The 22,492-nt window shown below is 51.1% G+C and overlaps 2 protein-coding genes across 2 annotated transcripts; one reads left to right on the top strand and one right to left on the bottom strand.

Annotated features, from left to right (window-relative positions):
* Positions 1 to 1,088: 1,088 nt before the first annotated feature.
* Positions 1,089 to 10,070, top strand: alg13 (ALG13 UDP-N-acetylglucosaminyltransferase subunit). The gene is made up of 24 exons (XM_047043374.1): positions 1,089 to 1,307; positions 1,681 to 1,764; positions 1,876 to 1,926; positions 2,334 to 2,380; positions 2,481 to 2,553; positions 2,796 to 2,877; positions 3,677 to 3,839; positions 3,920 to 3,989; positions 4,181 to 4,289; positions 4,384 to 4,448; positions 5,107 to 5,207; positions 5,293 to 5,408; positions 5,871 to 6,099; positions 6,329 to 6,436; positions 6,529 to 6,667; positions 6,859 to 6,979; positions 7,199 to 7,234; positions 7,312 to 7,367; positions 7,454 to 7,525; positions 7,606 to 7,783; positions 7,873 to 7,995; positions 8,096 to 8,136; positions 8,756 to 8,933; positions 9,070 to 10,070. Exons 1-24 carry the CDS (start codon positions 1,170 to 1,172, stop codon positions 9,324 to 9,326), a joined length of 2,637 nt encoding a protein of 878 aa, XP_046899330.1. The 5' UTR covers positions 1,089 to 1,169; the 3' UTR covers positions 9,327 to 10,070.
* Positions 10,071 to 10,078: 8 nt separating this feature from the next.
* On the bottom strand, positions 10,079 to 20,790 carry LOC124482827 (short transient receptor potential channel 5-like). The gene is made up of 13 exons (XM_047043373.1): positions 20,662 to 20,790; positions 19,824 to 20,075; positions 19,349 to 19,666; positions 18,553 to 18,756; positions 17,127 to 17,463; positions 16,303 to 16,442; positions 14,728 to 14,928; positions 14,387 to 14,508; positions 12,661 to 12,856; positions 11,653 to 11,859; positions 11,516 to 11,557; positions 10,913 to 11,002; positions 10,079 to 10,837 (listed from the first exon to the last, which is right to left on the bottom strand). The coding sequence occupies exons 1-13, from the start codon at positions 20,788 to 20,790 to the stop codon at positions 10,082 to 10,084; spliced, it is 2,994 nt and encodes a 997-aa protein (XP_046899329.1). The 3' UTR covers positions 10,079 to 10,081.
* Positions 20,791 to 22,492: the final 1,702 nt, after the last annotated feature.

Here is a 22,492-nt window from a genome sequence, read left to right as displayed (position 1 = left end):
CAGATGCCTCACATCCGAAATCCAGGTTTCTTCCACATCTCCTCAAATGTTTTTTTCCAAGAGGCTTCACACCGTAGAAGTGTAGCTGAACGAGCGCTTCGATCGGGCAGGGCGACAGAAGCTCGACAAGCTGGATTAGAATCACCTCTCAGGAGTGGTAATCATCATCTGTTGGTCTTGTACCCAGTGCTGTTGTTTGTGTTAAAAATGCACCACCAGCACAGCACAGGTAGGCTACTGAAGCGATCCTCAGACTGGCTGCCCGCCTGTCTGAGTGTTTGTAGTCTTTTCTACAAGGTAGAAGCACTTGTTAGATGTTTTATGGTGCTTCCTGCTGAAGCAGAGGGGAGGTTAAGTGCCTCAGGAAGACTGAAGGTCTGGTTCCGAAGTAACTTGGAGCAAAGCGGCTTCAACCAGTCTGTCATGTTTATCAGAACAGTTATGAAATGGACAGGAAAAAATGGCAGAAGAAGAAATTCTAAAGAAATTTGAAAGAAAAGTTGTTAAAAGAAAAGTGACTCTTAAAGAAAAATGTGTATTGGGAAAAAATTAAGAATATACATTTTTTTTTATTTGTGTAGGATTTTTTTTAATAATGTATGATTTTTTAATTTTTTGTGGCAGGGGTCTGCAAAATATGGAGAATAATATGCACAAACATAGCAGAGTTGATTACCTCATTATTTATATAATGTAGGCCTACAGCATTATTATCTATAATACCTGGAGATAAAAAGTGTCTGTCCTACACGTATAGGCTATAAAACATTTGACATCCCTTTGACCCTAGCCAGAACACGAGCAAGGCCCACGAGGAGAGCAGCAAGACATTTCGTGCATACATTGTTGAGGTATTTCCCCCAAATCAGTTTAAAGTTATAATCTTATCTACGTTTTACCTGACTAAAGCCGAGAGTAAGCTTAAACGAATGGAAAATGGGCAGATAGGGGGGTGATTCAATGTCAAGCGTACAAAGCTCTGGAAACTTGTATTTTCCCAATTAAGAGTTATGACAGCTCTGAGTGAGTGACGGTCTAGCGGCACTCTGCAATCAAAAGTCATTTGTAGCAGCTGTCTCCTTCCTCAAACTCGGAAGGAAACTTTCGAACTTCATGTTCTTTGTCGTTAACTCGGAAAGCTATGAAGATTAGCATATTTATTGTTTTTTATGTACAATTTCTTTAAAATGCAAAAAGCGTTAAAGAAGTATTTCGTAAACATGGACGAGTATCTGGCCAGCATCGGTCTCTACCGGAAAATGATGGCACGAGACGCGTCCTGTCTGTTTCGAGCTGTATCTGAGCAGGTATGCTATGCTATCCTAGCCATGTAGTGTCCAAACTTTTCCTAAATGAATGTTTACTTGATGTTACTATCACACCCTTTTAAATGCTGTTTATTGTTTTTCGTTGTTTAAACGGTAGAAGTTATGGTTAGACAAAGGTAACGTGCATCCGTCTTCGGAAAACCTGAGTCACGTTTAAGTTGAACAACTCATCATAATTTGTAGACCGAAAATTCCGTTTAGAGTTTCGGCTGAGTACAGCTGTGATCTGCTCGCCAGGCCACGCTAGCCAAGTTTTAATAAAAAGTGACGTCACTGACCGGTCCCGTGTCTAGCAGGTCAGGTGTTCGCCCGGTGCCCTCTGACTCAAGGTGACCGTGTTTTCTCTCTCCAGCTGTACTATTCTCAGAACTACCACAGCAAGATACGGAAGGACTGCGTGAGCTTCATGAAGACAAACCGCTGCACCTTCGAACCAGTAAGTACCCGCCACCGCTACACTACCTATTTTAATTCAGTACTAAATGAAATACTTATCTGAGTATTAAATGTGTTACTTGAATCTATAATTTTTTACAAATTATTCCAGTATGTCGAAGGCTCATTTGAGAAGTACCTGGAACGTATTGAAGATCCAAAGGTAAGTCTGCCTGGTAGACAACCAGTAGACCGAAGAGAACACCCTCCTGGACCAGCATCTTTTCCTGCTTGTGTTAGGGGATGTGTCGTCCCCAGCACCCGGTCATGTTCTCCAGTCAGAACTAAGAACCCTGTCATGTTCTATAGTCAGAACATAGAACTTTGTCATATCATATCAACTGTGTCAGAACATATAACCCTGTCTTGTCCTCGAGGTAGAAAGTAGAAACGTGTCATGTTCTCCACAGAACATACAACCCTGTCATGTTCTCTAGTCAACCTAGAACCCTGTCAATATATATATATATATATACATATAATATATATATATACAATCAATCTCTCTAGTAGGACAGAACTTAGAATCCTGTCATGTTATTCTGCTTGTGCTTCTCTGCTATTCTTCAGGAGACGGCTGGACAAGTGGAGATCAAGGCTCTCTCTTTGCTGTACAGGTGTGTAGGAGAAGGAGGAGGGAACAATCTCTTACTGTTGGTCTGAGGCCCACGGTCATTTACGGATGTGTGTGTGTGTGTGTGTGTTTGTGAGAACCAGGCGGTGCTTCCTAATATACAGGTATCCTGGGAAGCCACCAACAGAGATCACTGAGGAGGACTATGTAGAACAGGTGAGGGAGTGTTTGTGTGTGTGTGTGTGTGTGTGTGTGTGTGTGTGTGTGTGTGTGTGTGTGTGTGTGTGTGTGTGTGTGTGTGTGTGTGTGTGTGTGGTTGGGTAGGTCAGGTGTATGTGGTTGGGTAGGTCAGGTGTATGTGGTTGGGTAGACCAGGTGTATGTGGTTGGATAGACCAGGTGTGTGTGTAGAACAGGTGTGTGTACATGGTTAACCTGCAGGTGTGTGTGTGTGTCCAGATCTTGCTGTGCTGCTCCAACAACGGCCACTATGACATTGTCTACCCCAGGAACTACCCAATAGATGCAGCTCTCTGCCAGTGTAAGTCCTCACACCCCTGACCCCAGACACTGAGCCTTAACCCTAACCTCGACCCTTACACTGACCACTTAACACTAACCATGTTAAGCCCAGGTCCCAGACATGACCATGACCCCCTAGCACTGACCCCTGAACCCAACACTGACTCAAATACAGACCTTTCCATGGGAATTAAGGAAATGTACAAAATTGCAGGTTAGTCTATTACAGAAATGTAAATGTAGTTAAAAAAAAAAAAAACATCTTGCAGCATAGTCTTGGTTAACCAGATTATTAGTTCAACTCACAAATGTATACAAAATAAAATTTTCAAAATGTGTATTTTATGTTTGCATGCATGTCTCCTTATGACCAGAATTGTCCACCCCTTTGCAACCTAAGGACTGACCTTTGACCCCAGACCTGACCTTTGACCCCAGACCTGACTCCAACCCTTTCTCCAAACTTTACCCCTGCCCCTAACAATGACAGTACCCTTACCCATCTATAGTCCAGACCAAGCTAAATGCTTGCTAATAGCTCTCGTTTGTCAGTGCCATGACTGGCTCTATTACCATGACAGAAAGGGCAGTCCACACACGGGGTTCAAAGATTACCGGTTGTTTATTAACATCAACCAAAGGCCCACCAAGCCACAAACAGGTCGTAGAGTGGAAGAGAGGGCTCTCAATCAGACTGAGAGCCTAAATGGAACAAGCACAGGTTACCGTGACAGCCTCTAGGCCCCCCCCCCCACTGTCCTGCAAAGGAAACGGGAAGAGGGCAAGCAAACGCCTCTTGTCTATCCACCCAATCACAGCGATCCTGTACGAGTTGCTGTACACGCGTGTCCTTGGCGTGGAGGAGGCCGAGCTACAGGCTGTCTTGGAGGGTTTCCGGGGCGGAGGCCGTCGCTATCGGAACAGCCTATCGGCGTGCAGCGAGGATGCGGGCTACGACACTCCAGAGGATAGAGCCCAGAGGTTGCTATGACGACTGCACCTAACATCTGAAACTCCAAGCTTCCGAAGTGTTGTTGTTGATCTGTGTTGTTGTGCTGCAGGGACGACTGGGAGCTGGGGGGTCAGAGGGGCTCAGAGGAGAAGAACAAGACCGGGGCAGAGGAGCCCAAGGTGAGGAGGACCAATCACACAGAGGGGAAGAATGAAACGGCTGCTCTGATAGGGAGAAAGACGGCCTTTCAGTGAAGTTTAAGACTTTACAGGACAGGAATCATCGTTGCTACGTCATTCAAGCACCATATCCAGCAGGGTGGTATTTTACTGAAAAATGTCTCGCCCCCCCCCCCCCCCCCCCCCCCCAGGCTACAGAGGGCCCCTCCAGGCTGTCTCTTCCCTACAAGGTGCTGAAGGCCCTGGACACCGAGATGTACCGCAACGTAGAGTTTGATGTGTGGCACGACGGCCGCAAAGGTAAGCCAGGAGGACACGGGCCAGGGCCGACCGAGGAAGCTGAAGGACACCTTAACGAGACTGTGTGAACGTGTCCCCTGTGTGTGTACACCAGAGATGCAGAAGAGCGACTACATGGTGTTTGCGGGAAGACAGTACTTCCTAGGAGACAAGTGCCAGGTAACATTCTCCTCTCCTAAACACGCCTACCGCACCATGAAGGGTGGGTATCAATGCTGCACTGGAACATGAAGGGTTGGTATCACTGCTGCACTAAGTTACGCTTTTGGCGAATTGAAGGAGCTAAAAGAAGTTAAGCTGTTTAGAACTGTTTCTGCCCGTTCTTCGCTAACTCGTTCACCTGACAACGGTATGTTCACTTTTGAAAACGAGAATCACTGAATCTCGTTCACTTACAAGAATTACCGGATGTTCGTGAGCGAGAGAATCATTTAGTAATTTGTTTAATGATTCTTATTCGAGAATGAATCACCAGGTCTCGACGTTGCTTTTTTTCCACATTATCTTTTCCAAGGCATTGGTCAGTGTTGTAACTCAATTCTTTATCAAAATAAGATTTAAAAAGTTATGTTTTAGTGAAATCTCTGTTGGCATATCACACATGGACTTCGGTTACAGGGAGGACTCACTGAACGAATCCAAAGTAAGAACGAATAGTTTTCGTACGAGAGAATCACCAGATCTCGTTTGCGAATCAGTGAACAAATCTTTTGGGTGAATTGAATCAAATGATTCGATTCTCTGAAAGGAATCAAAACGCCCATCACTAGTCAACCTCCTAAGGTGTTGGGTCAGAACCTCGTGTTGTGGTCCTCAGGTCCGCCTGGACCCCAAGGGGAAGTTCTACAACGCTTTCATCCAGGAAGTGGGCACCCACACCAGTGCTGTAACCGTGTTCATCGAGGAGCTCGGAGAGAAGTGAGAACACCACAGTTCATAACAGTTTAATAATTGCTTTTACAGCACTTACTGTATACACATGTATGCACTGTTCCTTACTCAGACATCTGGTGCCTCTGACCAACCTGAAGCCAGTGAACCCTGTCCCAGCATGGAACATAACCCCCAGCCGCAAGGGCTCCTCCTACACCCGGCCAGAACAGTACCCCGGAGAACTGGGTATGTAGCCTTAGAACCCTGGAGAACTGGGTATGTAGCCTTAGAACCCTGGAGAACTGGGTATGTAGCCTTAGAACCCTGGAGAACTGGGTATGTAGCCTTAGAACCCTGGAGAACTGGGTATGTAGCTTTAGAACCCCGGAGAACTGGGTATGTAGCTTAAGAACCCTGGAGGACTGGGTATGTAGCCTTAGAACCCTGGAGAACTGGGTATGTAGCTTTAGAACCCTGGAGGACTGGGTATGTAGCCTTAGAACCCTGGAGAACTGGGTATGTAGCCTTAGAACCCTGGAGAACTGGGTATGTAGGCTTTGAACCCTGGACAACCCAAAACACTCCATGTTAAAGTCCACTCTTTTCCCCCCTCTCCTCCTCCCGCCTCGGCCATCTCCTTTCCTCCTCCTCCCCCTCTCGCTCTCCCTCTCCTGTCCTCTCTTCCTACTGCTCCTCCTCCCTCCCTAGACTCTGACGGCCGTGGGCGGAGGAGGTTCTTCAAGAGGCCCAGGGGGAAGGAGATGCTGATGGTGTCGTACAGCCGGCCCCCCCCGCCCGGCCTCCCTCCTCGCTTCCAGCCTGGCGGTATCCCACCCGGCCGCGCTGGCCCCCCACCCCCGCCCGGCAGCCTGCCCTACGACCCCTACCACCCGCACCCCCCTCCCTCCCGGCCCCCCCGGGGCTACGGCCCCCCCAGGTCAGTGTGTCTGTCTTGGAACACCCTGCTACCTCACAACATTCTGTATGGAACAGGCCCCAGAAGAGCAAGATGCAAACAAGGTGCATATGATGGGTTTTGAGACTGTTGTTGACTCTCTCCTGTTGATGTGTACATTGGCGCGTGTGTCTTGTCTGTTTGTGCGTGTCTTGTCTGCACGTGTATGTTTTTGCGCGTGGGTCATCCTTTCCTGGGTTCTGGTCAGAAGCTCCGCCCGCTTCCTGAACAGGCCTCACCTGATTGGTGCAGAGATGTATTACCCTCACCCAGGCAAACGCTGCTACCAGACCTACGATAACTACTCCTTCAGGTCCCGGTAAGAGACACACACACACACACCAATCTCTCTCACACACTTTCCTCACACACATGCGGTCTCCTCTCTCACACTCATTTTGTGTGTTCCAGTCGCAGTCGGAGGCAGTCCCTGAACAAGGAGTGTCAATTCAGCTACGCCTCGGAGGGAGGGGAGGAGGAGAGCCAGGACCTGGGAACCATCACCTACTACCAGCTGGAGGAGGGAGAGGAGGCCTTCCCTGCCCTGCAGGTCCCACGCACACACGCACACACGCACGCACACACGCACACACGCACACACGCAATCGAAATAGTGTTTACCTTCAGCTGCAAGGAGACCACTTTTTTTTTGTTGTTGAACATTTGTTTCCTATTAGTTCTTTTTTTGTTGTTTTTGTTACTGTACTTCGTATGATTGTGTGTGTGTGTGTGTGTGTGCAGGCCCAGTCCTCTCCCAGCTACTGGGTCCAGAGAGGACCCAGCCCGCTGCCCCCTCAGACCAAACACACCCTCAACTCCTCAGAGGAGGACTTGGAGGAGGGCAGCAATGCAGGAGACCAGGGTAGGAAGCAGCTAGACCAGCAGGAGAAGCAGCTAGACTGGGGGAGGAAGTAGCTAGACTGGGGGAGGAAGTAGCTTTGTAACTCAGTCTCTGTAACGCTGACTCTCATACCCTTTCTCCACCAACATGGAAGGTTTACTGTTACAGTTCATGCATCTCGTTTGGAACCTTGTCTCTCTGTAATCCTTCCTGTATCCTGTCTGTGTCACATCCTATCAGGTGACTATTCTGAGGAGTACATCTATGCAGCTCAAGGTGAGCGGAGGGTTTCCAGACTTGGAACATTCTAAAGGACTTGTGGACTAGTTTTGATTTGCGTGTGTGTGTTTCAGACACAGGCTTCCAGAGCCCCTCAGTGTATGCTGCCACTGAATCTACAGCCAACCTGGTACACATTATTGTTTTTTTGTTGTTGTTGTTATTGATTATTATTATTATTATTATTGCTACTACTAAACCCTGTCATTCTACTAGACCATCCAGGAGGGAGGCTCTCGTGCTGGATCTCCACAGGAGGGCGTTGCTACCTACAGCTACTCACAACAGGTATACCCACAATCTATATACACACACACACACACTCTCTCTGACAGCAGGATAGAAACTGTGACGTGTGTGTGCTCCAGGTGGTGGTGAAGTCTGCAGTCCTCTCCTCCTCCCAGGCAGTCAACACTGCCTCAGCAGCCATCTTCACATCTAACTCCTCCTCCTCCTCCTCCTCCCAGACCCCCCCTGACACCCAGCCCCCCCCGCCCCCACACACCCAGGGGGGGGGGCTGCCCCCTCATGCCCTTGGCAGACCAGGTATGCCACACACACCACACATGTTCACACTAGACACACACACACACACACACCTGCCCTGCTGCCTGTCTGTGTGTGTGTGTGCGCAGTTGTGCCGATGCAGCTGCCCCCCCCCTCTCCCTGGCTGGTGAACGAGATGGGAGAGCCAATCAGCGCGGCCACACCCCCACCTCCCTGCTCCTACGACCCCCACGGCCAAGACCTGCCCCGAGGTCAGACCGCCGCACGTCCAGCCTGCGTGTTGTGTGTATGTCTCCAGTCTGATGGTGTGTGTGTGTGTACAATCTGATGGTGTGTGTGCGTCTTCCCCAGACTCAAAGGTTCTGCAGTACTACTTCAACCTGGGAGTTCAGGTGAGTCGACACGTCCCAGTGTTTCCAAGACAATGTACACATTTGAATGGGCTTGCACTACTGGGCAGGAGTTGGGCAAACATCCGTGCCCTGATTGTTCTTGCGTATTCATACGCGTTACGGACGGCAAAATATCTGCAGCCATTTTGAACCTTTAGAATGAAGCTCACTGGTACATAAGGATTGAAACGCAGCTTGTAAAAAAAACACACTGTAGTGAGAATGCGGTGTAACACACACACCAAAACTGTACCCATGTAAATGTCTGAGCGTGAATGAGTTTCAATGAGTACAATTGCATTGTGTACCCTTCAAATGAGTTCTTAGAATGCGTGTGTTCTGAATGTGTATTTTTCTAATCTGTATTTTTAAAATTGTATATTGTTTTTATTATGTGCTATTGTAGAAAGGCCCATCCAGGGACGGGAGTTGAAAATGAGCTTTTGCTATAACCTCTATGTGCATCACATCAGCTGCAAACTTTGCTCTGTAGCTATGTTTAACTGCATTGTCCCTGTCAAATAAACGAATAAATAAATAAATAACCCAGAATAACCAATCCCTCCTTCTCGCTTCCCTCCCTCCTTCCGTCTCCCATCCCCCCCCCCCCCCCCCCCAGTGGTATCAGCAGTTCTACTGGCAGTCAGTGATGCAGTTCCAGCAGGTGTTCCAACCCCCCAGCGCTGAGTACCAGCCAGCTTACCCTGCCCCGCCCCAGGAGCCTCCTGCCCCCCCAGCCTACCCTCCCGACAATCCCCGACCTGCCCCTGAGTCCCAGGGGGATGGACACCACCACGGTCAGCGCACTCTCCCTCACACACACACACACACACACGCACGCCACTTACCGGTATAGATCCAGACAGTTGACCAGGTCAGACCCTTCTGACGGACAGAATCACTGTGTCACCCTCTCCTCCCCCTGTCCCCCAGGCCCCCCCCTAGGTGCGGACCCCCCCCTGGCCGCCCCCCCCCCTGCCGTGTTGTACCCAGTGTACCAGGAGCCGCCCCACGTCCAATCCTACGACTCCTGCATGCTGTCCTACCACTACCTAGCCCCGCCCTGGATGGCCAGCCACGCCCCCAGCCATGCCCAGCCACGCCCCCACTCCTCCTATTGCCCCTCCCACCTGGCCTACGTCTCGGCTCCGCCCACTCACCACACCCACTTCATACCCCCCAGTATGTAGAAAACGTTCACGCGCGTTCACGGCACACACAGGTACGCACCGCACTCGGGCACATGCACGCATGGTCACACGTGCACACACACGTTCACTCACACACACACACACACAGGTACACACTAATCTACCTCATGCAGCAGATAGTCTTTTTGTTTCCAGTCACAATGTCGTTACCTGTGGCCCAGGTGTTCAGGGTGGGCGTGGCCATGTTAGGGGGCGGGGTGACCAGGAGTAGCCATGTTGGTTCCCTTCTAAGTTAACAGGGACGTCTTTCTGTTGTTTGTACCATCGTGTGTTCTGTTCTCTTTTCATATTTCAAATAATAAAAGAGTTGTGTTTCTCCAATCACAGCCTCGCGCCACTGCCCAGCCACCAATCACAGCCTTTCTAACACATGATTCTGCAGCTTAATAAAATATTTTTTACTGGTTTACATGCTTTCAGCCAACCATGGCTCAGTGTGCAGGAGTTGCATAAAAGTGGGTGAAATAAAACTTCCATGTTAGAAAAGTAAATCATGTAGATCTCGTGCTTTCTATTACCTGGTGGGAAAATGCCACCACTAGAGGGTAGTAGAGGAACTGTGCAACCATATTGAAGTAGAAAAAGATACAGCTTGGATTGTTGCTATCGTGTGTTTGTGTAAATGAGTGAGAGTCGGTCTTGTCACTACATCTTCACAGAGAAGCGGGGGTATTCTGGATCTTGTTGTCCTCCAGCTGGTTTCCACTGGAATGTTCCATTTCTGGGACGGGGGTCTACAGCTTTGTGGTAATGGACTCGTCCTGCTCCGCCCCCCCCTCTGAGCCTGGGTCATCACAGCCGGCCTCCGTCCCATCCAGGGAGGAGGCTGGGAGCTGGAGGCTGCTACTGGGCTGGGGGTGGGGAGCTGGGGTTGGGGAGTGGGGGGGCTTGGTCTGAGGCCGGGGGTGCTGGGACTGGGAGGTCTGCCTGTTAAAGTCCTCTGGAATCTGAGAGCAGGTCTGGGGTGGGCAGCAGGCCTGGGTGGGGCAGAGCTGGCCGAGCGTTCCATCCGAGATGACATAGGCGTCCTGCTGCAGAGTCACGCTAGGATGGGCGGCAGGCCTGGGCGGAGCAGGGACGTGGCCGTTCATGCGTGAGAAGAGGAGCCCCAGGCGTCTGATGGAGTCTCTCTTGGACCTGGAGAACCGCTGCAGACCCCCCCCAGCCGTCCCTGACCCCAAGCGCCCCCACCACAGCGGGGAGACGGTCCTCAGCTTCTCCCCGGCTCCCCCCCCCTCTTCCGGCCCCGCCCCCTTATCCCTCGCCACAGAGCTGAAGAGGGCGGACACACTGAAGGCGGAGTTCGTCCGGCCCTTCTGGTCAACTGACGGGCTGAAGGATGCGCCCCCGGCTTTAGCCCCTCCCACCTCATCTGGCCTGGCGCCGCCCCCCTCCTCACTGCTGGAGGAGTAGGTCCGCCTTTCAGGCTTCCTGTTGCCTAGGAGATCCAGAACCTCGTAGCGGAAGCTGGAAATGTCCTGCTTCAACTCCTGGAGGAGGGAGGGGGACAGGAAATGAGAAGGGAGCACACTCGTTTTCTAAAGGACTGAAGTAGTTCCTCCTACCTTGAAGTTCTCCTCGGTCAGACCCTCGTCTGTCTTAGCGCTGCGGATCATAGCTGCTACGTATCTCTTCACCAGGTTCCTGATCACCTCCTGCGCGCACGCACATACAGACACTGTTACTGTCACAGTATCTGTTCTGGGGGCTGTAACTGCTAGAGTAGGGTTGTTCTGGGGGCTGTTAGTGCTAGAGTTGTTCTGGGGGCTGTTACTGCTAGAGTAGGGTTGTTCTTGGGGCTGTTACTGCTAGAGTAGGGTTGTTCTTGGGGCTGTTACTGCTAGAGTAGGGTTGTTCTAGGGGCTGTTACTGCTAGAGTAGGGTTGTTCTGGGGGCTGTTACTGCTAGAGTAGGGTTGTTCTGGGGGCTGTTACTGCTAGAGTAGGGTTGTTCTTGGGGCTGTTACTGCCAGAGTAGAGTTGTTCTGGGGGCTGTTACTGCCAGAGTAGAGTTGTTCTGGGGGCTGTTACTGCCAGAGTAGAGTTGTTCTGGGGGCTGTTACTGCCAGAGTAAGGTTGTTCGGGGGCTGTTACTGCCAGAGTAGGGTTGTTTGGGGGCTGTTACTGCCAGAGTAGAGGGCTGTGGTTGTGCGGAAGACGTGTCCTTACCTGATAATGCTGGTTTTGAATCATTTGATCAGCATGACGTTCCTGAACCAGAAGACGGGACAATCATTGTTGTGTCCCAACACACACACCTACATACACACACTGACAACCCCCCAACACACACACGGTTATCATACCGTGAACTCTCTGAGGTTGTGCGTTTGCGTGTCGTCGTGGGGGGGGGGCCTCCCCCCCCAGAGCCATCTCTGCAGCCAGACACACAGGTACCACAGGGTCTTGGGGCTGGGGACGATGTTGAAGGGGGGGGGCAGCGTGCCCCCTTCGTCAAAGTAGCTCATCCACAGCTTGGTGCGGGCAAACTTCCACTCTATGTCTGCATGGTCCTGGGGGCAGCAGAGGTGGTTGGGTGAGTAGACCCTCTGGTCTGGTGGCTGACAGCCTGCACACTGTCTCGGTAGCAAAAATATTCAAAGACTTTCTATTCCTGTTAGCCCCACCCACTCTCCTTCCTGTTAGTCCCGCCTCCTCTCATTTTGGGAATGTCAGTTGGTGATGGACATCAATATGGATTCAGCTTTGGATAAGAATGCATTACGGTGGCTGGCAAGATTAGCTGCATTTGGCCTGGATTTACGTCTGCAAAGCAGTTTGTCGTGTAGAATTTCACGACATCAAATATGTTTTATGACAATTTGTGGGATCTTTTTTTTAAGGAGCGACGGTTAGCTTCCGTTAGCTTTGAGCTCATTTAGGGATATGTTATACTGACTACAGGGCTGCCAACTTTTCAAAAAACCTTGGAGTTTTGCTGCATACAAGATTTTGCAACCCCCCCGAGACGAGCTTTCACGGGTGTTCACCCGTCTCTGTTGCTTCACTCCGTGTGCCTGCACCTCGTCCAGTACTGTGTTCAACGCTAGCAGGACTACTTGGTTGGCGTTGCCTTCTCAGCGTGAGAAATACAAGGTGTGGAGTGAGAGCGTGTGAACTGGTTGAAATGCGTGTGCCTCACGGCCAATGCGTGTTCTCATTGGCAGCCCTGTGACTACATAAATAGGATTAGTGTAGTACAGCAAATTAGAATACTAGTTTAGTGCTATTGTAGAATTAGTACAGTACTGGCGTTTAGTACTACCGCATTGTTACAGTATCAGTGTAGTCTCAGTATTGGTACCAGAACTCACAGCTATGAGCTGGTAGGAGTTGTTCATCATGGCGATCAGCATGTTGAGCAGCACCACCAGGGAGATGACGTTGTAGGTTCCAAACATGGTGGCTCCTACGAACTCTGTGAACTCGTGGCGAGCCTTCACGTTGGTGACGTACAGGTTCAGCAGGCCGAACACAGACCAGAACAGAGACTGCAGGGTCTCAAACAACCTGGGGGGGGGGGGGGAGAGGAGCGGGGGGGGGGGGGGGGGGGGAATGCAAGGTTACACCGACAGAACTCCAACAAGACAGAGGGAACGGCTCTCCACCAATTGCAGTTGTTTTCTTACAACTTAAACTTAAAAAAACTTACAGCGGGTGCAAAATGCTGCTGCTAGACTATTGACTAAAACTAGAAAGTTTGATCATATAACATCGACTCTTATCTCTTTACACTGGCTCCCTATCCAAGCCAGAGCTGATTTCAAAGTTCTACTACTAACCTACAAATCTCTGCATGGATTGGCACCACTGTACCTCTCCGGTCTCCTTGCACCCTATTGCCCCGCAAGGACTCTTAAGATCTCAAAATGCCGGCTATCTGGTAATACCCAAAGTTAAGAAAAAAACTGCTGGAGGTAGGGCGTTCTCATATAGAGCACCTCTTCTTTGGAACAAATTACCCATCTCAATTAAGGAAGCTGATACTGTCTCGACATTTAAAACTAGATTAAAAACGTTCTTGTTTAGTCAATTCTATGATTGTTAAAGGGAAGTATGTGTGTACTTTCTATGTAAACCTGGGGTGTGTGCTTGCCTATGTGTGTATCACAACTCACAACTTTTAAATTTTTATTATAGCTTATGTTCACATTGCCCAGCTAGATGTTACAAATAAAGTAAACCTGTTACTGTATATTGTTAGTATTATTATTATTATAGTTCCATTGCTGTATATTACTGTTATAGTTTTTATTACTAGTTGGAGACAACGGGGGACTGGTTGTTTTCATCCTTATTCGTATAAGTATAACCTACTTTAGAGTTCTTTCCCCTGGAACAGATTTCATGTTCCAACTGAGGGGGGCTGTCGTTGTTTTGGTGTGTGGGGCTGCATCAAATACCCTTTTTGCTCTGTTAAATTGCTGCACTAGTCCACACTTGACCGGTAGGGATCTCATTCTATTATGACTGTAACTGTTAGCTGCTCCTGGCATTCTCTAATCCCTGCTCTCCTCTCTGTCCCCCCCCACACATTCCCTGTGGTGTGGGGGGTTTGAGCTGTCAGGACCTGCTTGGTCGTCGGTCTGCCTACGCTGAACCAGGTCGTCACCCGGAATCCAGTCTCCATGACGGCCAACAGCGAGTTTCCCGGTCCCATCCAACGTCTATAAAGCCGAACAATGGATTTTGGTGTTTCAAAACCCATTGACACTGTATGACTATGTTTAGCTTGTGTTCTGCTCCTCTCTCTTACCAACCGTCTCTGGAGGAGGGAATCCCTCTCTGAATTGCTCCTCCCAAGGTTTCTTCCATTTTTTCTCCCGGTGGGAGTTTTTCTGGGAGTTTTTCCTTGTCTTCCTTGAGGGTTTAGGTTGGTTGAGGGGCAGTTCTATGGGCGCATGTGAAGCCCTCTGTGACATGCTTGCGTGTAAAAAGGGCTATACAAATAAATTTGATTTGATTTGATTTTCACAGCGGACGACGCACACACTCTCTCACGCTGGTAAACGTGCACGCACACACACACACGCGTCTTACGTGGAGAAGGCGTTGTTCTGCCTCTCGCAGCGGATGCCCTTGCAGTGGTTGGGCTCGTCCGCAGCCTTGGTCTCATAGTAGAAATACAGCTGGTTGAGACCGTTAGCAAAGGATAGCAGCACCTGCACAAGCACACAAGCACTCTTTCACTAGACAGCAGCAGGTGTGTGTGTGTGTGTGTGTGCACCAGGCAGGAACCTGAGGAAGTCCAGCTGTGTGTGTGTGTGTGAGAGGGAGAGAGACAAAGAGAGAGAGAATGAGAAAGTGGGTATAAGGCATTAGATGAAGAGGAACTTGATGTCCCCTAGTGTGTGTGTGTGTGTTTGTGTGCGTGTGTGTACCAGGCAGTAGATGAAGAGGAACTTGAGGATGTCCAGCAGCATGCGTCCCAGGGAGATCTGCAGGGGCCCCAGGTGAGAGTTGGCCGTGAACAGGGAGATGAGCCGCAGGGAGCTGAAGATGTTGGCGATGGCAAACAAGGCCTCCGCTATCAGGGTGGGGTGCCACACCTCCCACTCCTCCCTGGGCCTGGAAGAGTTATACTGAGAGGGGGGAGGGAGAGGGGGGAGAGAGTTAGAATGTGGGGGGAGAGAGTTAGACTGTGGGGGGAGAGGGGGGAGAGAGTTAGACTGTGGGGGGAGAGGGGGGAGAGAGTTAGACTGTGGGGGGAGAGAGTTAGACTGTGGGGGGAGAGGGGGGAGAGTTAGACTGTGGGGTGAGAGAGTTAGACTGGAGGGTGAGGGGGAGAGAGTTAGACTGTGGGGGGAGAGGGGGGAGAGAGTTAGACTGTGGGGGGAGAGGGGGGAGAGAGTTAGACTGTGGGGGGAGAGAGTTAGACTGTGGGGGGAGAGGGGGGAGAGAGTTAGACTGTGGGGGGAGAGAGTTAGACTGTGGGGGGAGAGGGGGGAGAGAGTTAGACTGGAGGGGGAGAGAGTTAGACTGGAGGGGGAGAGAGTTAGACTGTGGGGGGAGAGGGGGGAGAGAGTTAGACTGTGGGGGGAGAGGGGGGAGAGAGTTAGACTGTGGGGGGAGAGGGGGGAGAGAGTTAGACTGGAGGGGGAGAGAGTTAGACTGTGGGGGGAGAGAGTTAGACTGTGGGGGGAGAGGGGGGAGAGAGTTAGACTGGAGGGGGAGAGGGGGGAGAGAGTTAGACTGTGGGGGGAGAGAGTTAGACTGTGGGGGGAGAGGGGGGAGAGAGTTAGACTGGAGGGGGAGAGAGTTAGACTGTGGGGGGAGAGAGTTAGACTGTGGGGGGAGAGGGGGGAGAGAGTTAGACTGGAGGGGGAGAGGGGGGAGAGAGTTAGACTGTGGGGGGAGAGAGTTAGACTGTGGGGGGAGAGGGGGGAGAGAGTTAGACTGGAGGGGGAGAGAGTTAGACTGTGGGGGGAGAGGGGGGAGAGAGTTAGACTGGAGGGGGAGAGGGGGGAGAGAGTTAGACTGGAGGGGGAGAGGGGGGAGAGAGTTAGACTGTGGGGGGAGAGAGTTAGACTGGAGGGGGAGAGGGGGGAGAGAGTTAGACTGTGGGGGGAGAGAGTTAGACTGTGGGGGGGAGAGGGGAAGAGTTAGACTGGGGGGGAGAGGGGGAGAGTTAGACTGTGGGGGAGGGGGGGAGAGAGTTGACTGAGAGGAGAGTAATACGAGGGGGGGGGCTTACACAAGGGGCAGTTAGGCGGGGGGGGGGGGGGGGTTATACTAGGGGGGAAGAAAAATGATGATTCTGGAGGGAGGGAGAGGGGGGGATTCCACACCTTGAAGTTAGGGGTGTAACAATACACTCAGTTCACGTGTGTAACGTAACACGGTGTAACATTTTTGCATGGCGAGATATTGTGCTACAATATATTGTTACACCACCTACTTGAAGTAGACCACCATCTTTACACACACACACACACACACACACACACCCTCCTCACCTTGAAGTATGCCACCATCTTTAGGGAGATGGTAGCTAGGTAGAGAGAGTTCATGGCAAAGTCCATCAGGTTCCACCAGTCATGAATGTACTCAGTAAAACCTCCATCCCACATCTCCTTAATCTCTGCCCAGATGAACCCTGTACACAGTCATACCCACATACATATACACCACACACACACACACACAGAGGCTTGGGTTTAGTGAGATAACACATACCCCTCTACCCAGGCCTGCCATCAGGGGGGTTAAAGGTTACAGATGGCCCATGCAAAGGTCCGGGGGAGGAGGGGGCCCAGGCCCAATTCAGCCCCCTCCTCGTTGATAAGTTAACTTACACCTCAATAGAGTGGGGCACACACACACCCCAATCCACACACATTCGTTAACACACATCGTAACACACTCACACACCCCAACTCACACACCCCTACCCAGCACCCAGGGCAGCATCATCCACTCCACACACACCCCAACACACAAACTCTACCACATGCCCAATACACACACACAAACCCCAACACACACACACCCCTACCCAGCACCCGGGGCAGCATCATCCGCCCCACACACACCCCAACACAAACTCTACCACACACCCCAATACACACACAAACTCTAACAACACCCCCCCCCCCCCCCAACACCCCCCCTCCCCCCCAACACCCCCCCCCCCCCCCCCCCCCCCCCCCCCCAATACACACACCCCTACCCAGCACCCGGGGCAGCATCATCCGCACCACACACACCCCAACACACACACAAACTCTACCACACGCCCCAATACACACACACACAAACCCCAACACACACACACCCCTACCCAGCACCCAGGGCAGTATCATCCACTCCACCACGGTGGGGGGCGGCCCCTGCACATGGAGGTCCGTCCTGACGATGTGCTGGGAGGAGAGGAGGAGGAGGAAGAGGAAGGTGAGGTAGGAGGCCGTGTGGCAGATGAACTTGATGAAGGGCTTCCTGACGAACGCTCCCAGGGCGCTGCGGGGCGCCAGCAGGTAGACCAATGAGAAGACGGGGAAGAGCAGGCCAATGAGGACGCAGGTGGGGAGCTTGACGGCCCAGTGGCGCCGCCTCCAGCCGGGGAAGCCGTCGTACCACAGAGTAGACAGGAGCTGCTGGCAGTTGGGCTGGGAGACGAACTGGTGGGATGGTTAGAGGGATGCGAGAGAGGGAGAGGGATGGGAGAGAAAGGGATAAAAGACAGTTAGAGATGAGAGAGAGGTGTGTACGAGAGAGAGGATAAGAGAGCGATGGATGACAAAGAGAGACATAAAGTGCAATACAAATAAAATGTATTATTATTATTAGAGGGATGGGAGAGAGATGAGAGATATGAGAAAGACAGATGAGAGAGAATGAGAGAGGGAGAGAGAGAGGGATACGAGGGAGAGAGGGAGATGAGAAAGGGAGAAAGAGAGAGGTATGAGAGAGAGGGGGATAAGAGAAAAGAAGGCATAGAGAGAGGGAGGAGAGCTTCAGTATGCATTCCCTCCAGACTACAGTGTCCAGCAAAGAGCCTATCAGAGAGCTGTCTGCGTTACCACGGTTTCTGCTGTCATCCCAGGTGAGGAGCATGAATAAAGAAGAACCCAGTTCTATTCTTACTCACGCACTGTGGAGATCCAGCAGCTCTCGCTGGGCTCAACTCTGCCGTGCTACCTATCCCAACATGCTACATGCTAAAGACTCCCCGCCTCTCCTCCCCCCTCTCCTCCCTCCTCTCTTCTCATGGTCTCTCCTTTCATTCCCTCCCCACTTAACCCCTCTCCTGCTCTCCTCTCATTGTCTCTCTTCCTCTCCTCCCTCCACTCCTCTCATGCCCTCTCCGTTCTTTCCCTCTCTTTGGCTCTGTATCTCTATTCTCCTGGGAGGAATTTTGGATTTGTGTGTTCATTTCGATCGGTTTAAACATGTGCAGGCTCTGCTGCACACACACACACACACAGCTCTCTCATTCCCCTTGAATGATTTCTCTCTTTTCCCTCTCTCTCCATGAAAGTTTCAGAAGGACACAACTGCAGAATAGAAACAGCGGACAGATAAAATTCAAAGCCTGGCCAGGGTGGAGCTAGAGGAAGAGGCAGCAGACCAGGGTGGAGTTAGAGTTAGCATGTGTGTGTATACATCCTTCTGGTAGTACTCGATGGCCAGCTTCAGCTTGGCCAGGTCGTGGCTCTCCTGCAGGTGTGTGCGCGGTGTGTGTGTGTGTGTGTGGTGTGTGTGTATACCTCCTTCTGGTGGTACTTGATGGCCAGCTTCAGCTTGGCCAGGTCGTGGCTCTCCTGCAGGTCCAGCTCCTGGCTGTGGTCGTCACGGTGATTGAGGATGGTCTCCAGCTCCCTGCTGCTGCGGGCCTGGTCCAGGAGGTCCTTAGCAAACATCTTACACTGCTGCGACAGCTCTTCGTACTCCTGACGGAACTCATTCTCCACCTGTTATGTAAACATGTTAGAGCTGGTTATTCACCTGGTATGAACATGTTATGAATGGTTATTGACCTGGTACAAACATTATAATTGGTTGTGAACCTGGTACAGACATTACATAAATGGTTGTTAACCTGATGTAGCCCTGTTATATCTGGTTATTAACTTTGTATGAACATAAACCAGGCATGCACATGTTAGCGCTGACTATGAACCTGGAATAGACATGTTATAGTTGACTATGAACCTGGCATGAACATGTTATAGCTGAATATGAACCTTGCAAGCACATGTTATAGCTGACTATGAACCTGGCATGCACATGTTATAGCTGACTATGAACCTGGCATGAACATGTTATAGCTGACTATGAACCCAGCATGAACATGTTAAAGCTGACTATGAACCCGGCATGAACATGTTATAGCTGACTATGAACCTGGCATCAACATGTTATAGCTGACTATGAGCCTGGCATGCACATGTTATAGCTGACTACGAACCTGGCATGCACATGTTATAGCTAACTATGAACCTGGCATGAACATGTTTTAGCTGATTATAAACCTGACATGAACGTTTTATAACTCCCCCCGACCTTGCTGAGCTCCTTGAGCTCCCAGCCCAGCTTGAAGGCAGTGAGGAAGGGGTCCTCGCTGGAGAGGGCGATGAGCGAGGGGCTGGCCAGGGTCTTGTACACGTTGAGGCGTGAGCGCGAATGCCTCAGGCTGTCCACCTCGGAGCTGGACACGCACGTGGCGCAGTCACAGCGGAGCTGGTGGGGCCGCGGCACCGCCACCTTCCTCTGGACCAGCAGCTTGATGATCTGGTAGTTGTTGGTGTGGGCCGCCAGCATGATGGGCGTGATGTCTGGGGTGAACTCAGAAAACTGGCTGTCCATCATCAGGGAGGGAACCTGGGGAAGGGAGGGGGGGAGGGGGAGAGGGGGAGGGTGCAATGCATCCCCCTTTAGGTCAGAGAAGGAGCAACTAAACTGTTTTTTTTTGGTGTCTCTCACAAACACACACATCTACCCTACACCCGCCCTACACACAAACACACACCCTCCCTACCTGCTTCTCTCCACAGGGGCGCCTGTGCGACAGCAGCATCTCCACGGCGCCCACCACCTCCTTCCTGATGGCGTACAGGAGGCCGTCTCCCATGGCAACGCCGTGGTCCAGCAGGAGCTCCATCACCTCCAGGTTCTCGTTGTCAATGGCGATGAGCAGCGCACTGCGCCCCAGAGGGTCCAGGCAGTTCAGGTTGATGTTGTAATAGATCCCTGCCTCCTGTAGAGCCTGCTTCACCCCAGCATAATCACCCTGCACACACACACACCATGTACATCACATATACCACATACCCCATACCATACACACACCACACACCCAAAAAACATACACACACCACATACACACACATTATACACACACACAGTGCACGCATACTGTGTCATGGTGTAGCGGTTCACAGAATTCAAGGTTCGGTTTGTGCGCAACAGTGGCGTCACGGTTCAGTAAGGTTTTCGATTCAGCAAAATAGTAGACCTGCCAGAAAAATGTCCTTGATTTTATTACCTCCTATCATAAATAGGGTCTTTTTTTACTTTGAACAATGATGGAACTTAACCTGATCGATCTCTGGGGTGGCTTCTTAGCAGCATGTAAAACCAAAACAGCTTAGCGTAGCATGCCTACCAGTGTGTCCTGGAGTAGAGAACTGAACAGTTCAATATCAAAACATGTGTATACTGAATACTTACACCCCTAATACATATTTACACACACGCATACATGGTTAGATTTCAGTAAAGGTCCGCCGATGGCAGTCGAGAGCAGAGATGGGAAGGGGGAGACGGGAGATGAGAGGGGGGACAGGAGAGACGGGAGGAGGGAGGTGAGTCCTCACCTTCTCCACGGCGGTGAGGTAGGCCCTCTCCTCAGGGCTCAGCTCGGCCTCGGCCCGGACAACACGTAGGGGGATACGGTCTCGGTACGGAGCCCTGCCACTCCTCCTGTAGAACAGCTGGGGGTTCATGCTTCACACACACACACAGGCACACACACACACACACACACACACCATAGACACACACCAAATATACACACGTGCACACACACCATATGGGTTAGGAGAGACAGAGCAGTGTACACACACTTTCAGTCGGTCTCTCCTAGTTCCTCCTGCTTTTGTGGGAATGTGTGTGTGTATACAGTGTGTGTGTATGGTGTGTATTGTGTGTGCGTGTGTGTGGTCGCAGGTGTGAGGCCGCAGGTGTGACATGAAAGCCCATCTGAGGAGACGTAGAAATATGCTGCCCAGGGAACATACCCACAATGCACTGCAGCACACAGCCACACTGTTCACACAGATGTGATGTAACTATCCTACTGTCTCATGTCCTGTGCGTGTGTGTGCGTGTGTTTGCTCTTAAGGTGGAATCAATCAGAAAACAATGTTATAGTACATATCATTCACTTTTTTTCACGGATTGTTTATCCCTCTCTCCTCTCATATTTCCTCCTCCTCTCCTCCCTTTCCTCTCTCCTCCATTCCTCTCCTCTCTCCAATCTCCTCCTTTCCTTTCCTCCCCTCTCGCCTTTTCTCCTCCTCCCCTCCTATAATATCATATCTCTCTCCTCTCCCCCACCAACCCCAGCCTCTCCCCTACCTAGGCAGCACACACATACGCACTTTCAGACTGTACTACACCCCTGTTCTCTCTGTCTCGCACACACACACACACACTCACATTCATACTGTACCACAGTCACACATCCACACTAAGCCAGATGTGAGGGTTAGGGTAAATGTTCTAAATGGAGTCTCATCAATTCAACCGAAGAATAGACTAAAAGACTTTACCTCAAACTGCGTGGCGACCGAGCAGAATTAACAACATTACTTTACCTCAAAAGGTTAGACCGCAGCCAACGTGTTGTTTACAGAATACATACATTCAGATCGATAGCTTGTTTACCTGCTTCACAGTTTTGGAATCCTCTGTCAGGCACCCCGTCAGCCTCGCGGTATGGTCAGGAGAGAAAACGGTTGACCGTCCGGTCAGGAGAGCGGTCCTGTTTCTGTCTACTGGCTGTGGCTCTACCGCCGGTAACGAAGCTCAAGAATTATCCACGCTGCAAGCTCTGCTTGTGTCCTACCTTTCCCATCTTCGTTCTTCGCTTGGAGGGAAAGCAACCGGTAATCTGAAGTAGGTGTTAGTGTCCAGCGCTCCTGGAGCGGGAGAGGTTTATCTTCTCCACGGTTAGAGGCAGCTGAATGTGGCGTATGTCAGTGAGCAGCGACGTTGAAGCGCTCCTGCGCTTTGCTGCACACAGTACCGTACACTGCACGCGCTGAGGTACACTCACCGGATTTGTGTTGCTGTAGCGTGAGCCGGGGGGTTCGGTGTTCGTTTGCTGCGGTTGTCATGGTGTCTGAGAGAGCAGAAAGAGATGCTGTCTCCCAGTCCAGGCTCGAGCTGCTGTCTCACGAGGTGAGCGGGCTTTATCTCAGCATTGCCGCGAGGACGTGTTCCTGACTGGGGATGAAATATTCATCCCCAGGGGTTCCAGAGTCCTCGGCTGAAATATTAAACCTCCCTGCAGGCTCAGAGTGGCAGCATGAGGTTCACACCTCCTGTAGCGACCCCCCTACCACCCTCACACACCTCCATCACCCCCACCCTCACACATACCTCCAACCCCACACACACAAACCCCACCTACGCCCCCCGCCC

The sequence above is a fragment of the Hypomesus transpacificus genome, chromosome 20, assembly GCF_021917145.1.
Source record: "Hypomesus transpacificus isolate Combined female chromosome 20, fHypTra1, whole genome shotgun sequence".
In the NCBI taxonomy this organism is placed as follows: Eukaryota; Metazoa; Chordata; class Actinopteri; order Osmeriformes; family Osmeridae; genus Hypomesus; species Hypomesus transpacificus.
The sequence above is the reverse complement of the archived record's forward strand: the minus strand, read 5'-3'. Positions and strand labels throughout refer to the sequence as shown.